At 41.5% G+C, this 17,368-nt stretch overlaps 1 protein-coding gene across 3 annotated transcripts in view; it reads right to left on the bottom strand.

Annotated features, from left to right (window-relative positions):
- Positions 1-34: 34 nt before the first annotated feature.
- The window catches only part of CYP4V2 (cytochrome P450 family 4 subfamily V member 2), a 31,930-nt gene continuing 14,596 nt past the window's right edge, over positions 35-17,368 (bottom strand). Inside the window, exons 1-11 of one of the 3 annotated variants that reach the window (XM_071556359.1) lie at positions 17,024-17,320; positions 10,999-11,111; positions 10,306-10,391; positions 9,266-9,456; positions 8,773-8,842; positions 7,553-7,679; positions 5,235-5,426; positions 3,345-3,447; positions 2,864-2,998; positions 2,514-2,693; positions 35-881 (exon numbers count right to left, since the gene is read on the bottom strand). In XM_071556359.1, the coding sequence (XP_071412460.1) occupies positions 706-881; positions 2,514-2,693; positions 2,864-2,998; positions 3,345-3,447; positions 5,235-5,426; positions 7,553-7,679; positions 8,773-8,842; positions 9,266-9,456; positions 10,306-10,391; positions 10,999-11,111; positions 17,024-17,096 (1,446 nt within the window). In that variant the 5' untranslated portion in view covers positions 17,097-17,320 and the 3' untranslated portion in view covers positions 35-705. Of the gene's footprint in view, positions 882-2,513; positions 2,694-2,863; positions 2,999-3,344; positions 3,448-5,234; positions 5,427-7,552; positions 7,680-8,772; positions 8,843-9,265; positions 9,457-10,305; positions 10,392-10,998; positions 11,112-13,362; positions 13,688-17,023; positions 17,321-17,368 lie in introns of those variants that run through there. The other 2 variants (XM_071556358.1, XR_011697924.1) reach the window with 2 other exon arrangements.

The raw sequence follows: 17,368 nt of genomic DNA, 5'->3' as shown, positions 1-17,368 counted from the left end.
GCATACAATTCTCTACAGATATAAATTCATTCCATATTGAGGCATAGTAGAAGTTTATTCTCAAAATTTATAATACAGTGGTTATGTCATTATGATATCCAGTGTGTAATTTGCACACTACCTAGTTCCTGGTATGATTATACAGATTAATGCTCATGGTATACTTTGCTAAAATATAATTCAGAGTGCTCACTATTAAGAACTACTGTAAAGGTTTACAAAAGCGGAGTGAAATTATCAATTTGTTTTCACAGATGCAGTCATTATCAAATATGAAAAACACTGGGCCAAGAGGAAGAATTATCACTTGTACCTTTCAGAACCAAAGAAGCCTGAAAACTATAGAAATATTTGAGACTAGTTACCTGGCAAATGCTATGGCATGTAACCAGATCACTTCATCACAGGCATTGCTGTTGTTACTACCATAATTTTTTTTATGGGACTGTTGCAATAGAATAGTTTCATCTGAGCAGATGAGGCACTATAAGTTGATGTTTAAAGACTTGCATTTCAAAGATTAACATGATGTTCACAACTACGAGAAAAGTAGAGCAATTTAGGGCTATTATAATATCTTGTTTAATGAAACCATAAAAACTAGTTTTAACAAACTGCTGGACTGACATCAAAATATCTGATTTTAAAACATATCTCAGCCTGAATAGCTTGAAGGTTTTTGGAAGTAAACCCCTGAAATTCCTTTCATTCAGATCCAGCATTTGGTCTCCTCTTCAGCTTAATCCAGATGCCATTATTTGGACGAAGAATCAATTCTCCAGATAGACCAAGCTCTTCCAGCTTTTGACATGACTCCACCCAGAAGCACCGCAGGATGAGAGCCAGAAGAGTTTTCTCCTCCATTTGTGCAAAGCGCTGACCTATGAGTTACAAAGCAGGAAAAAAAAGGTTATTGTCAGGTTGCATCAACAGTTGCTGTAATTGCATGTTCACAGTGATACCCCCAGGAACATGAAAGAGCAAGGACTGCATCTGCCTTGAGAACAGAACTAGCTTTAGGCCAAAATTGAATTTATATGGATACGTATAAAACTAGCACTTATCTCTGCATGAAAACTCCAGCCTTCCTAGGGAAATCCTCAGTGTGTCTTCCTTCCCATAGTACACAAAACTCAAACAGCAAAGTGGAGACAGTCAACACTTTATATGGAACAACTACAAAACCCAGCCTTGTCGTATCTTTTGAAGGGACCAGGCAGGGGCAGACCAGAGCAGAAGATGCAGCACAGGGACTGGAAGGAGAAAAAATCTCATTGCTTCATATATGTGGAGGGGAGCAAAGGAGATATAACTGCAACGGAATGACAGACAGGCCTTCCTTCAATGAAGGAACTCATGCACACTGATGATTTGGTAGCACAGATACCAAAGTTCAATTTACACTTTAGAGAAAGGTGAAGGAGGAAAGGGGAGAACAGAGAATTATGAGGGAAACAAAACCAAGTGCCACAATCCCAGCAGTTCACACAAACTAACTGAAAAACTAGGAACAGGACACAAAACCTAGGGCTCAGAATTCTTCTGCTCTCCCCTCTGTGTAGTATACATAGATGGATGTCCATATACATGGACACAGCAATGGATTTCTGCAATGATATTAGCGAACCTGCACATATTCTCCTGCACATGTTCCTCCACACTCAGGAACTAGCTAGACATGTTATATTAGATTTCTGTTTGGAATATGGAAAGATCTATTTTACTGTTCTTATGGGAAGGGCACCTACTACCAATGAGACAAGTCAAAACAAATCAACCCCATCCCCCTAAGAAAAGAAACCAAACCAAACAAACAAAACCAAGAAAACCCAGAAATTATATTTCCCATTCTTTTATTCTTGGCATGACGATTTCTGGATATTCCCCATCTGCACATAGAATCAGTGCAGGGAACAGTCTTTTCACATATTCTACAATATAAACAACAATGTCTCTACTTTGAGCACAGATAAATGCCAAGAGTCTCAGTGGCATCAGAAGAGCTAACAAGTTCTGGGATGACAGTGAAAACACTAAACCAACTACTGTCTCAGAAAAGAGGGAAAGAATACGTCAGTTGCAGACTACATGTTTGGGACATCCAGCTCAGATCATGAGAGAGATAGATGAGATGTTTCCAGAGCAAAGCAGGTGCAGAACATTTGTCTTCTCTCACTCTGTCTTGCGGATTCTGAGAATCAGAAATTTGGAAGCAATCCTGTCCTAACACAGGAGTCAAATAACATGCTGGCAGGCTGCATAGGCAGTGAGGAGGAAACATCAGCATGATAAGACACTGGTCTCTAGGAATAAAAACCCTTGGAAGAAACAAATGTGGCAGTGCAAGCACTAGGCTTTCAGGGCCCACAGTGCCCAGAATTCAGGGGTGGGGGCAGGAAGGACAGTACACAACTAGCAGGTACAACAAGACTTAAATTTCTGATACACTCGTTGCTGTCTCAGTTATCACACCAAAAGCCAAACTGTCAAAGGCCTCTTCTTCAGATACCTACCTATGCAGTTCCTGGGACCAGCTGAGAAGGGCACATAAGCATACGGGTGCCTTCCCTTGGAATTTTCTGGGAAGAATCGCTCAGGCCTGAACTCCTCCGGGTCAGGGAAGATCTCAGGGTCTCTATGCAGGGCATAAGTTAAAACAAGAACATTTGCACCTTTTGGTATCTGATATCCACCTAAAGAGAAAAGGGAAAGGGAAAAGAAGGGTCAGAACAACAACAAACAAGTTACTTTCTATACACAAAGCACAGTAAAAAATAAAACAACACTGCCATTTTCTTGGGAAACACCTCCACTGAGGACATGCCAACAGGACAGGAAATGGCAAACACAGGACGCTACTTACTTATACAGCAGTCCTCTCTCAAGGTACGGGCAAACATGGGAACTGAAGGGAAGAGCCGAAGGGCTTCTTTCACAACACACTCAAGGTATCGAAGTTGTTTCAAATCATCTGTTGTAACAGGACGCTCAGTGTTGTCTGTCCAGAAACAAACAGGGGGATGAACAAGACCAAACCTTCCCATTTCTGGCAAAACAAACTCAGCCTAGCTCCCTCCAGGAACTCTCAGCATGCACCAAGACTACATACAATAAGGTGTTATACATATATTGACCATGCATATCTTGCCCCAAAGACCTAAAGTTGGTTGTACTCCCCTACAGATCTTCCCATGCCAATCCCAATAACTTTGAGCTGCTGAAAGCTCCAAAAGGTCCACAAGGCATGCTTCTAACTCCCCTTCTACATCTAAGCTTCTAACACATCTCCACTCATAAATGCAGCAACTACCAAAACCCCACTAAAGGGGGGAACAGAAACTTACCAAACACCTCGTCCAGTTCTCTATGAACCTTCTTCTGAACTTCAGGATTATGTCCAAGCAAGTACAGGACCCAGTTTATAGCAGCTGCTGTTGTATCATGGCCCTAGAGGTCCAGATTTACAAAGACATTCACTTCAACTCTATTCCCAAGTACCAGTGGGCTTTATAAGTACTTAGGTGTGCAGATAATATGGAAAGTGAGACTTATTAGTCCCATGACCATGAGAAAAACAAGAATCAAGAGTATTCAACACACTAATTACCAAGGATAAGATGACCCATGGTTCTGACAGGTGCTGAAAACTGACCAAAAGGGAAAAGTATCGGAATAATCCAAACAAAATCCCTTCTGATTCTCCAAACCTGCATGAACTATCCGTCTTTACACAATGAAACAGATTTACATTCATCTTTTGGTTACTGTCTAGTCAACAACATAAGACCGGGATGGCCAATGACTACTGCAGGAGACAAAAAAGGGACAAAAACTTGTAAACTTTACAAAACTATCTAAAAATGGTCTAATAAGACACATATAGTAGCCAAAGGAGAAAATACTCCTTAGTTTCCTATGAAAAGGGGATCAGCTACTAGTTCTCAGCACTGTGTGAAGGAAAGGAAAAGAAAGAAAAAGGAAAGGAAAGGAGAACCAAAGGAGGATAAAAAAAAAAAGACAGAGAGAAAAGGAAGGAACAGAATAGGGAAAAGTTGACCAAAAAAGGATTTTGGTACTGAAGAAGTGCACCTGCAGATGCACTATTTCTGGACTACATCAGCATCTGAAACCTGGAGTTCAGGATGCTGAGGTACAGAAATAGATGGGATTTCTCTAGGTTACAATAGCAGTAATATGGTTCTATGAATGAAGCTCTTCTGAGACAGAATTGAGGTCCACCTAATGGAAGTGTGTGGAAAGATTGTGAAAATCATGTTTAGATCCTTCATAAGACAGAGAAACAGACATGAAAGAAGGCCATGAAAATTATTAGAAGGATGGAACACCTCTCCTATGAAGACAGGCCGAGACAGTTTGGGTTGTTCAGGCTGGAAAAGAGAAGACTCTGAGGAGATCTCTTTGAGGCCTTCCAGTACTTAACAGGTGGCTTATAAAAAAAGAGAGTGAGCAACACTTTACATGTGCAGATAGGGACAGGACTAAAAGAGAAGAGATCTAAAATAGATATTAGGAAGAAATTCTTTACTCAGAGAGTAGTGACAATCATGTTGCCCAGAGAAGCTGTGAATGTCCTGTCTGTTAAAGTGTCCAAGGCCAGGTGAGACAGGACCCTGGACAACCTAGTGGGTGACATCCCTGCCTATGGAAGGAGGGTTGAACTAGATGATCTTTAAGATCCCTTCCAACCCAAGCCATTATATGATAAGATTCTATGAGAAGGCAACACACTAATGCACAGTTGACAACAACCAAGAGATTGCAGCCAACATGGCAATGGACAAAATGTGAAGAGAGATGAGAAAATGCAAGACAAAACACTGAAACCATTTAGAGCTCTCTTCCATGTTAATGAGGTTAAGGAGCTGAAAGCCCATGGTCCATGTCAGCCATTAAGCTTTTATTTCTCACCTGCTTTCATGAGTAGAACCTGCTCATATAGGCAAGGCCTACCACATATGTATTGCCCAACATTTTGCCAGGGCATATCAATGCTTCTATTCTACCTCTGTAGGACAGAAAGACTTAGATTTCCTCTTGGGCTTCTATGGCTAAAATAACTCCATACTAAAATCAACCTCCTGAACTAAGACAAGACTCAAAAAAACATCCAAAACAACCAACCAACCAATGACAACAAACAAGCAAAAAACCCCAAAACAAAAACAAAACCTAACCAACCAAAAAACCCACAAAAACAAAGGCTTCTTGGTTACCTCAAACATGAAAGTATCCACTTCCTCACGAATGTCCCTATAGCTCAATTTTTTCCCTTCATCATCTGTTGCATTCAGCAGCATGTCCAGGAATGCTCTTCTCTTTTTGGAGACACTTTCTTCACAGTTGCCATCATTATCATGTTTCTTTTGCTTGGTGTTTTCAAGTTCTGCAGCTCTTTCTGCAATGACCTGAGATTAGAACCATTACATCAGATTTGATGCATTCAGCACAAGCGCACAGTTTAGATCATACAGTTTTGTCCCAGCTTATTAAAACAACATCATCCATCTGTAGCAGTCTACGTGAGCTAGTTAGCATAGCTGTCAGTGTTAGGTCATGAACCTTGACTGACCTTCGGTGTTAGTAAGTGAAATATGACCAACACCTCTTGCCCCACGCCATAGAATGAATTTTTGTGTGAACAAGAAAAGAGACAGCCAAACTACATAAACAGCTTGATGATTACCAAAAAGTGCAAACATACCCAGAGTATCTGGAAGCCAATCATGAATGCCAACAATGGCAACAGCAAATAAAAAAAAATCACAGTGTGATCTGTAAGATCTTCTCTATCCTATCCAATAACTAAGGAAAACATCTCACTTCCAGCCTCCAGGAGCCCAGGAGACTGAAGAAAAGCCAGGGCATCCCACAACCCTGCATCAAGGCTCCACGCAGTGTCACCGAAACACTACACTAAAGCTTCCCGAATTTTCCTCAGTACAAAAGCAATGGTTGAACTTCCCTTTTTTAAATCAAAGTACAGCCTCAGTAACACAGATTTCTCGTTGTTACCACTGTTTTCACAAAAACAAAACAGAACTCTTCAATAAATGGGCATTGCTCTTAAAAGCAAAATAGTTAAAAATGAAGGCTGTAGACTATGCAATTCTGTTCATAAGAAACACTGAATGGCAGAAAAAATACAGTTCCATACACACATATTGCTTCTCTCACTGGACATGCACATATGTCACATACTGAACCAACTTTTACAGAATCACAGAATATGCAGAGTTAGAAGGAACCCACATGGATCATTGAATCCAACTCCTAGCCCTGCACAGGACCATCCCCAGCAGTCACACCATGTGCCTGAGAGTATCATCCAAATGCTTACTGAACTCTGGTGCTGTGAACACTCCCCTGAGGAGCCTGTTCCAGTGCTCAGCCTCCCTCTGGGTGAAGAACCTCTTTCTAATATCCAAACTAAACCTTCCCTGAACCAACTTCAGGCCATTCCCATCCATTGGCTTCCTTTGGCATACCAGGTGGGTTACTTGTCATAAAAGGAACTCAGGTTTGATAAGCAGAACTATTCTCTCATGAAGCTGTGCTGGCTCAGTTCTTTCTGTCAGAACCTACACTAGGTAGCATTATTATTTACTGTTCCTTTGTCATTTTCTAAGATGCGCCTTCTTATATTCAGTGCACCAGTCGAACAAATGAAGAGAGCAAGTGTTACCTTAGGTACTCTTAAGAGCCTTTCCATGCTTCACTGCTGCAACTCCCAATGAAAGGAAGCAAAACATGAAGTTTTTGAAAACACAAAGTCAATGTGGCTCATTATATGTAATGAAAGTTCAGAGATTATTTCCTTTGTCACAGATATTGATACAATGGTATCATACATGCATAGGGAAATGAGTCTGAAAACATCCTAGCAGTAGATTTGGGAAGGCAAACATTGGCAAGAGTAGCATGGGAACCATTTGATGAGAGAAAGGGCTGTTACTTCCAGTCTAACATGGTGCGAGAACACTGCCTTTTATGCCAAGTCAGTGATGCATGCTTAATGGTTTCTGTATCAAAGTGTCTTACTGCTGATACGGGGATTTGCATCTGTTTGCTCATCTCAGCATTTATGCTCTGAGTAGGGGAAAACAAATACAGGCTTCAGTTTCTGAGGGCTGGACCAAATGGCATTACCATGCAGAGCCCTATGCTTACTGTTCCAAACTTGGCAGTGAGCTGTCGCAGGTGATTCAGATGAGGATCTTCTGGGGCAGAACACAAATTCAATGAATTCCTATTATTTGCTTCAGTTTTCAAGAACCTCTAAGTCCTGACACTACCTTGGAGTACTATACTTCCTTGTTTAAATTCAACAAAGCTCCTGAATGGGAGATCAGCTATTGTCTTCTTTTCAGAAAGTTCCTCAGCATCCCAACTGAGACACAGCTCTTCTCTTAGTACATGCATATCAAGGAGGCTGAACCTCACCCCATTTGGAAGGTCTCTAGTGAGCGTAAGACTTTGCTGCAACAACTAAAATTATCATTATAAATAACAAACGACAAAAAAATAATTATACTGTATCTGTAAAATTGTGAAGGATGTTGAGGTTCCTCTTGTGCTCTCTTCCTTCTTTGAACAGTATGAATAAAAAATCGGGCCAAAGCCAAGGGCTCATCTGTCGCCGTTGGATTATATCACTCATTCTAGGGGCAAAAGAATTACCTCAGGTAATATTTATTGACAGAAAAATAAACTCCAACACACTTCCAAAAACCGAAAAAGAGTTCTACGTACCCTAATGAAGTAGAACTTAACATATTCTGTGAATTTAAACCCATTCACCTGAAGGATGGCTGTTCACATTTGTTTCCTGATCTTAAAATTTCTGTTACCTGCCCCAGCATCACCATGTTTTTTTATCTTTAAGGACTGATCTCTGAGAAGGAAAGCATATGCTCATTTAGTAGGAATCTGCTTCAAACAGACCTATTAAGTCATCCAGTCCAGTCCCACTTCCCTTCAGTAAAGCATTGACTATGTTGAAAAGACTACTCATGACAAGCTTCCAAAATACCAGCCCTGAGAATTCAAATAGTCATCTGAGAGCATTACATTCTTACTTGACTGTCCAGATACCATATACACCAGACACCATGAAAAAGTATTTAAAACAAAGGAGACTTCAACTAAGCTCAAACACAAATGAATATAGTTCCAAATATCATATATGCCAGACACCATGTAAAAGTATTTAAAATAAAGAATATGAGACTTCAAGCATTCCCAAACACAACTGGAGTACATTTGGAAGGGCTGATTGTCATTGCTATGCAACTCTTGCACATGCTTTGGCCACAGAGACTTTGAGAATTACTGCACTTAGGCCATCTTCAAGCACACTTGTGGGTACAGTTCGGGAAAGACCAAGGAAACAAGGACAATCGAACCGTTCAAGTCCACCTCTTTTTCATAGCATACCTGTATCAAGAAGTTCTGTCAAAAGCTAGGAATGATATTGTAGAATAGAATCATAGAATCATTTAGGTTTAAAAGACCTTTTAGATCATTGAGACCAACTGTTAGGCTAGTGTTAACCCAGCACATTCCACTGCTAAATTATGACCCTAAGCACCATACCTACAAATCTTTCAAATACCTCCAGGGTATTTAGTGACTCAGGTTGGTCTGTTCCAAGGCTTTACATCCCTCCATCTCTGACCCCTGATCTACCCTCCTGACACCAGCAGCATCAACTCCAGCTCAACTACAAAGTAGCTAAGGAAAATGTCTCTTTACCTGTAGATAGCAGTAACATAGTCAGAATCCTTATTCTTCTGAGCACCCACATTCTTGCCCATTGCTGTTTCTAGAAAGATAAAAACATCAGTATTTCACATGTGCAAAGTAAAATGCAGAGCCTGTGTGCCCAGTAAGTTAATACTGCTCCCAGCTTCTGACTATCACCACATCACCCCTTCAACAGGTAAATACACATATCCCTTTCAGGTGATGAGCTTGCTTTGTAGTTCCATACCCAGGAATCTTGCTTGTCAACACAACCTCACTTCAGACTACTAGCTCTGTCCTGCCAATCCCAAAAATTAACCTGGTCAGATGAACATAGTAAAATCCGAGGAAAAGGGATGGCCTTGGGAGGATGGAAATGCATTTACACAATATGCGGGGACATTTTTCTTAAATCATCTCCTCACACAAAGTGGCACAGCTGACTTCATAACATTTCATGTCATTTACAGTCCCATCACAGTAACTGCTCAAGAGGACTTACCACAGATGATATCAAGGACACAGAGAGTGATGTCCAGAAAGACATCAAATGGTTCCTTGTCAACATGCTTTTCAAGTTTCTTCACCAAAATATTTCCTTGTTCATTCATAACCTCTAGAAAGTCATTCAATATTGCAAAGTGAAATGTGGGAGTTATCATCTTCCTTCGTGACCGCCACTTGTCTCCAGTGCTGTAACATTAATGGGGTGAAGGAAAGGTGAAAAACTCCAAGTCAAAAATAAACACCTCATCATCACAGAAAGTACACAGTAAATACTGCAGCATGGAAGAGGTGGACACACTGTAGATGTGTTTTCAAGTTGTACATAGCACTCCCCCGAAGGAGCAAATGGCAGTATTTCTTGCTCCAGATCTCTCAGAAGCAGAAGTCACTACTTCTCTAGCTGCTCTCAACAGAGATGCCAACAAGACTTCAGGCAATATATCCTTGTTGTTCAGTGCAGAGGCTCAGAGGGACTGAGCAGAAGCCAGCTATAGGACAGAACAGCTACTCAGCATCAAGGCCTAACCCAGCACACTGTCCCTCTAAATCACTAGTCAGGCTTGCCTTTACCTGCTGACTGTGAAATGACAATTGCAGAGAACTAGGGCCTAGGGCCATTACGAAAATGACTGCCTCAAGTCCCAGCTTTGAAGTATTTTCTTGGAGATGGGTAACAACTTCCCATGCCAGTGAACAAGCATGGAGTCACAGTGAGTGACAACAACTTCCTGGGGATTCTTGTTCACTTTTTCTCAATCACATGTCCTACAGGCATACAGCTGGCACCTTTGTTTACAAGCTAAAACCATCATACCAGTACCTTTAACTTGCTATTGGGGCACTTCTCAGGCCAGCTTATCGGCTTGCCATCTATCAGCAACCTCAGGCCCATCCTACTGGTCTGCAAGCATCACCAGCTGAGATAAGCACTTCACACAATCTCTCTGTTCAGAGCATTCCTGCTACCAAGATCTCTTCCTATCATATACCCTGCAAATTTCAAAAAGACAGGAATGCATCTCCATTTCATTATACCTCGTCAGAAGTCCAGTGCCCAGCCACGGATGTAAGAAGTCGTAGAGGTATGATTTTTCTATATGTTTTGAACTGTTCAAAATAACCTGTTAGAAAAATGAACAGAGAAGAAAAAATATCACTCATTAGATGGAGAGGCATTTCTTCACTCTTTCTTCAATAAACACTCCCAACAGAGACAACTCTGTCTTCCCAGTTCAAGGGCAATCACTGTCAGCAGCAAAACTAATGATGACATTTCATGGCACCAAGACAGACCCACCAAGTTCTAATGTAGAAGCCAGTCCAAAAGATACAAGCACTGCAACCTGCATTTCATAATGTTCTGTCCTTATTTCAGGGGTCACATCTACCCTGCTATCTGCTTGTCTGTTCTGATCTTGGGAGCAGAAGCTTTCACACATATTAAAAGAAAGTTAAAGAAGATACTTCTTTGTACGAAACATTGAGTTGGTGCTTTCATATGCTGGCCATCTTCAGTATTCCACCCCAGGTCTACCCACTCCATTCCCCCAACTATGCTTTTTCACATTTTTTTGCTTTAAGCCTTTCTTCAACATTGGGTCAGAGGACAACCCCAAGGAAAATCAGTCCAAGCCCTTTTTAACAAAAAATAGACTGAGATACTAGAAATGAAGAGGCTGGACATTGTTCTGCATGACAGTAGAACAGACAGGAGATCAGCACACTCACCTCCACATTGTCAGGGTGATACAAAATCATGACAGGCAATGGTCCTATCCAAAGTTTGAACAATGGCCAACTCCTGAACTCTTCACTATAAAGCTGTAGTTGCTTAAAAAAACCTGGAATAAAAAAGCAGATTAGAGCTTTTCAAAAGGGAGGGAAGGCTGTTATTAAATAAGCAAGACTTCTGTAATGAACTCTTACACCATGTGCCCTGCAATTCTCATTTTGCTGTAGCTTTGTCTTGCTGCTAGGACTAAGTAGCATACTTTGCAGCTGTGGATTTTAAAATTCAGATGGCCTAATCTCTAAGGGCATAGACTCAAAGGATCATTTATGCCACAGATCACCTGAGAGATGCCACTACTGTCCAGCTGCCAACTGGACTTTGTAAAAGTGAGCTCAACAATCCAGCCAATTCTCCTCCCACATTATTATACATTTATCCAGTCTATATCTTGACAGTTTAGCTAAGCAGAAAGCATGGGAGATGGCTGGATCTGTGAGAAAGATAAGAGCAGTAGATGGTGTTCAATTTGATCCAAAGAGGTCTTTGATGCTATCTCATCACAGAGAGCATTCAGGTTCATTCTGCAATATTCAACATCGTGGCCACTATCAAGATATTCAAGGATTAAAAAGGTCTTTGCCCTTCCAGATAACAGCTTAAGTAATAAATGACACCCTTCCAGGCCTCTGCAGAGTTGAAAATTCAAAGGTCCCCAAATCGGAGGAAAAAAAGAAAAAGAAAAAAATTAGTTTCATAATAGATGCCCATATTCAGCATTCCCTAATTTGCATTCTAATGACACTTCATCCAGCAGGCTTAAGATTGTCAGATTATTTTGCTATTTTAAAACTATTTTTCTTAACATCACAATGATTAAAATATTTTCCAGCATTTTCTTCTAATATTAATAAACCAAATCACCATCATATGAAAAGTCCTTTTTATTTCTGCTATAAAGTCTTACCCTTTTTTTATAAAAGCTATCTTTTTTTATTGTCACATTTTAAATAAAAAATATTATAAGCCACAAACTTCACTCATTTTTACATAAACAAACAAGAAAAAACCTATACTCTTAACTAAAGCATGGAGGCTATGTGACTCCTGCTAACAAATAGACTAGAGAAACCACAGAACATCAGAGTCTCCATCAAACTCCTTTCTGAAGATAGAAGCAATGTTCTGGTTTGTTCTGTTTTTTTAAGAAAATTTAAAAAGAAAAAAAAAGGAAGAAAGAACAGTCACCTCTCAGTCAGGATCATATAAACATCCTGACTATGATCCTGCTACTGCTTCCCCAAAATCAGCTTTGTGGAAAGCTGCTTGCCCTCACATCCACCAAAGATCTCATATCCGTATTTAGATACAGAGTTGGATGCAAAGGACAGTGGACCCTTGTGAACAGAGGCACCATGTCTCAGCATAGGTCAGCACTGAGAAATTTGTGTTCCAATGCTGTACTTATCCTTGACTTCACCATGCTTGCACAGCCTCTCTTCTAGCAGCATACCTGGTAGCAGAGCCCAGAACACACATGCACAGAGCAGACAGAAACATCAAACACACAGAGAAGTATGAGCCACTGACAGCACAGCCAGCAATGCTTTCACACCACAAACTCCTTAAGAAATGTGTTCCTGTTAAAAAACAAGAACCAAATGAAAACGGAACATTTAGCACGATAGTGTTCTCCCAAGCACTTGGCAAAAAGGAAGGTCCCATTAATGAGAGCAAGAACAGAAAGGTTTGCTTTAGAAGAATGTACTGTAAATACCCAGCAAGTTCTTTTGCATCCAACACATAAATCTAAGTCACAGCTGATTTTGAAAGTGACCCAGCAATTCAGCATAGTAAAGTCACTTGCACATACTCACTTGGGGGAAGAGAATTGCTTAAAGTTTTGTTTGGATCACAGCTAAGAGTCCTGAGGTTACAGCACTCTGCTTTGTGAAACAGCACTTCCTGCAAGAGCCCCCAGCATGCCTCCCTGTCAGAAAAACACATTCCACAGCATTCATCCTCCACCCTATCAACAACTGTAACCATCTGGGTCCAGCATCAACATATGGAAGCTGCTGTCAGACTGAACTTCCAGTTAATCTCTGACCGATAATAATGCCACATTTATGCAGTTCCTCTGCTTTCCCCTTCAGTGCCCACTCCTCACATAGTTCCCCTCTGCAGGTTGCCCACAGCCCCACACAGACCTAAAGGCAACAGCACATATTTGACCCTCCATTCCCTTTCCCCACCCAGCCAGCCACAGCTCAAACACACAAGCACCTCACCAGCACTGGCTCCTCCAGCAAACACCACGCAGTATAGGGACCTCGTAGTTGGGCTGCATGAGTTGGCCTTACCTTCTCCATCCCGCTCTAAGAGTAGAGCATTTCCCAGCACAGGATAGCATGGGCTGATCCCTGGGATTGACTTCAACATCCACCATTGCCTCCAGTAACTCATCAGGAAGGGCAGGGAGCATATGGCCACAACTGTCAACAGCAGAGCGATGACCCCAGCCCCCAAGGGCAGCAGCTGAGGTCTCCCTGTGAATCCTTGCACGACCTCCATCATCACCTCTCAGCCTACTGCTGCAAGACTTGATCCCTGCTGCAGAACTAGCCCTGCCTGTACTCAGCACTGCCGCTGCACCAAGCTGACTGTTTGGGGAATTTGGCCAGAGAGCAGGAGGCGGAGCTGTCACACAGGCCACAGGCACAGCTTCTTGCCAGGAAAACAAACAGACTTAAAAACATGCACATGGAGAGGCTGCCTGCAAGCATTTCCTAATGGCAGAGAAGCTAGAGGGAACAGGGCTACTTCCCTGTCCTCACTTGGCTCCTCTAACTTAAGTGAAGAGTGAGAAAGTTCTTTGCAGGCCTATGCCATACCTCAGAAGGAGAAGACATAAAGTGCTGTCAAGAGAAAAAATACATTTTTGCTGATTTAGGAAGGATGCATTTTCTCAGTATCTTTCCCCACCTGTTTTCAGGTGCTCAGGGAACACCATTTTGCCATCTAAAACTGAAATGTTCCAGTCCAACACAAAGACTGATGGGTCAGATGGGGAGTACCTTTTTCCAGTAGGGTTGATGGCTTCAGGGGTTACAAAAACCAGAGCCCATACAGACCTGTGATCAAGAGCAGCACCGCAATGTACACTGACACTTCTTGGCTCAAATGGCCTTTACGGATCTCACTATTGAATGCTCAGGCATAGGCTAAAGGGTGCCACTGACATGACTGACAGCATCAGCATCTGTGTCACAACTTGGAAAGTGCTTGGGTAGATACAGTACCATACCCACCACATACACTGCTGCCGTTCCTGCCTTAGGAGGATCCAGGGTCTCTTCTCACTGCTGCAGGGCTACTGGGGCATCTGTTCCTCAAAGCAGGTACTCAGAAACCTCGTGATCAAACAGAAGTTTGGTGAAGAGACAGCAGTCAATTCACAAAACTTCACCCCTTGAATACAGCACAAAAGCTACTTATAAACCATAGTCATGCTTATCCTGTTTGCTTTGTACCAAAAAGAATTGCAATGACTGCACCAGCATTTTTAGTAAATCAACAAACAGCATAAACATAAGTAAGAAAAAAAATCACAAACAGAAAGCTTAGAATATCAGAAGTAAAGTAAGATTTAGATGACCCTTGGCAGCAAAGGGGAGTAAATTTTGGCACTTTGTTTATGCAACCTCCTAGCAAAAACTTTATCATAAATGCTAACTGTTGGATCTTTACGTAAACAGCTGGAAATGAACTTTGCTACTCTTGCTGTTGTTTGTAACGGTTTGTGATGGAAAACAGCAGATACATACCCTGTCTTGCCAACACACAAGGCAAGCTACACAGCTTCTGTTCATGCGACATCCTAAGAAGGAAGCAAGCATGCAGGATGAAAAGACTCGCCTTTTGTCTATGTAACACAGAGATCAGTTGAATATGCTTATGCTCTTTACAAAAAATCTTGCAGTTTGTTGCCTTCATGGGCCAATAATTAGATGAAGTAGCTAGTTGTGATTTCTGAGTCAAAAATCCATGTTTGTAACTGCTGGTAACTCCTTCTACAGCGGGGTGGGGGTGGGGGGGTGGCGTGGAGCAGGGTGGAACAACTGAAACAGTAGCGAGAAGGTGATAAGGCACAGGTTGCAGAACAAACATTGCAAAATCCTGCCAGCAGCTGGCACAGTAGCAACACTGGAACAAGATGTAAAAGATATATATCCAAGAAAGAGGAAACGAAAGGTCGGGCATCTTTGAGGCTTAATTGTGTCATTGAGACTTGCAATCATAACAAATCTTGGAGGATGTTCCATAGGAGGAGTTTTCTGCCATACTGTGATTAGCACTGCTTCTCCACCCAGCGAGCTATTTGCTCAGTGTTGGATATCTGTGAGCACTCCACTGCTTAGTGAATCATTGCTTTTATAAATGCATATAAAACCCAATTTTATTCAGCCTCTTAATTAAGTGGAAACCTATCTGCCCATGTTGACAGAAGGCATGCATCCTGTTAAGCAGCTGTGTCAGCCCACAGGCACAATGGCAACACAGGCTTCTGCTGGTCCCTAGAACACAGCCTGGATTCTTCAATTAAGAAATTGATAAAATCATCATTAACAACAAGAAACATAAGCCCAAAGCAAAGAAAAGCTAAAATGAATCTGATGCAACAGAAGGACAAAAGAAAAGTACACAACTCATTCTGAAAAAAACTGTGATTTTCCCTAAGACAGGTTTTTCTCAGTAAGAGCTTTCCTCTTTCTCCACATACACCATCACAACATGATTAACCTTCAGGTAGAGAGCTACTCTGAAAAAACCTCAGGCTATTTGTAGCCCACAACAGCTATCACTTATACAAAGAAAATACAACACAGCATGCCTTTATTTCAAAATATATCATCACTGCTGGACAGCACAGAGGTCTCCCCCAGTCCTCAGAGAGGAATTCTAGGGTCTGATGCTAAATTTCATGCTGCTGTAGCCCAAAAATCTAGGCTCCCAAAACCAAATCTTGAGGAAGACTCCAGCTTCAAATCCTTCTGTGGATCCTTTCTCACACAGGTAGAGGAGATGGAATAGCATTTGAGAGACAGAGACCAATTGCTGAGATGCCCACCTCCACCAAGCATACTTTGCTTGGTTTGTGCAACCTGGTGTTTACTGTACAGCAACAATTGCTCTGTTTCATAGCCATCATTTGGGATCCTTCACTTGAGAAATGTTGCATGAATGAGTTATCCCCAAAAGAATGTAAGTTTTCATCCTCTCTAAGAAATAAAAATCTTCCCTACCGTAACAATGACATGTCTTACAACAAAGCAGACCATCACTCATCCCCCAGAATACAGTCTACTGTGGTAAACCAACCCCAAAAAGGTACCAGTGATGTTGTCATAACTAATAAATATCAATGCTAAGTACCTATCAAAACACCACACCTGTATTTATGCATCAATGTGCCAAGGAATATGCACACTGCCAATTTGGATGATCACAATTCATCCAAGGTTACAGGTGGAGATTCTGCCCTCTGTTCTGTTGTTTGGCTAGATCCTACAGGCTCAATTACAAAGTGATGGATTCATGCAAACTTTCAACAACATTAAATATTTGGAAAGCATACAGGTGCTCTTCCTTAAAATTTTCAGGGTGGAATTGCTCAGGCATGAACTCCTTCAGGTCAGGGAAGATCTTGGGGTTTCTGCATAGGGCATAAATTATGACATGAATATATTTGTGCTATTCAATACTTGATATCCTCCCGAGGAGAAAAGCAAAAGGGGGAGGAAGGGTCAAAACAATAGCAAATTAGTGACTGTTTATAACTGCTTCCCCTTTAAAAAAGAGAAAATCCCCACTGTTTATGTGAGAAAACTCAATGCTCTCTCTTGCAGACCTTTCAGCACCCATCCCAACCACCTGCAGATATTTAAAGCTTCTTGAATGGCCACATGACACATTCCTACCTTCATTTCTTCAATCTTGATAAAGGAAGAATGGAAAACTTACCAAACACATCATCCAGTTCTCTTTGATCCTTCTTCTGGGCTTCAGGATTACATCCAAGTGAGTACAAGGGCATTGTGAGGGTGTGCAGAGATGCAGCCAGAAAAGCAAAAGCTCAGCTCAAATTGAAATTGATCAGAAAGGTCAAAAACTACAAGAACGGACTCTTCAGATACTATCACAGTTTAGCCCCAGCACACAACTAAGTACCATGCCACACACACCCCCCACTCCAACGGGATGGAGAGGATTGTCACAGAATGTTAAAACACATGGGCTAAGATAAGAACAGTTTAATAATTGAAATACAGTAAGAAAAGGAGAGGAATAAAACCCAAGAAACACAAG

This window comes from Pithys albifrons, chromosome 5 (genome assembly GCF_047495875.1).
Source record: "Pithys albifrons albifrons isolate INPA30051 chromosome 5, PitAlb_v1, whole genome shotgun sequence".
Lineage (NCBI taxonomy): Eukaryota > Metazoa > Chordata > Aves > Passeriformes > Thamnophilidae > Pithys > Pithys albifrons.
The sequence above is the reverse complement of the archived record's forward strand: the minus strand, read 5'-3'. Positions and strand labels throughout refer to the sequence as shown.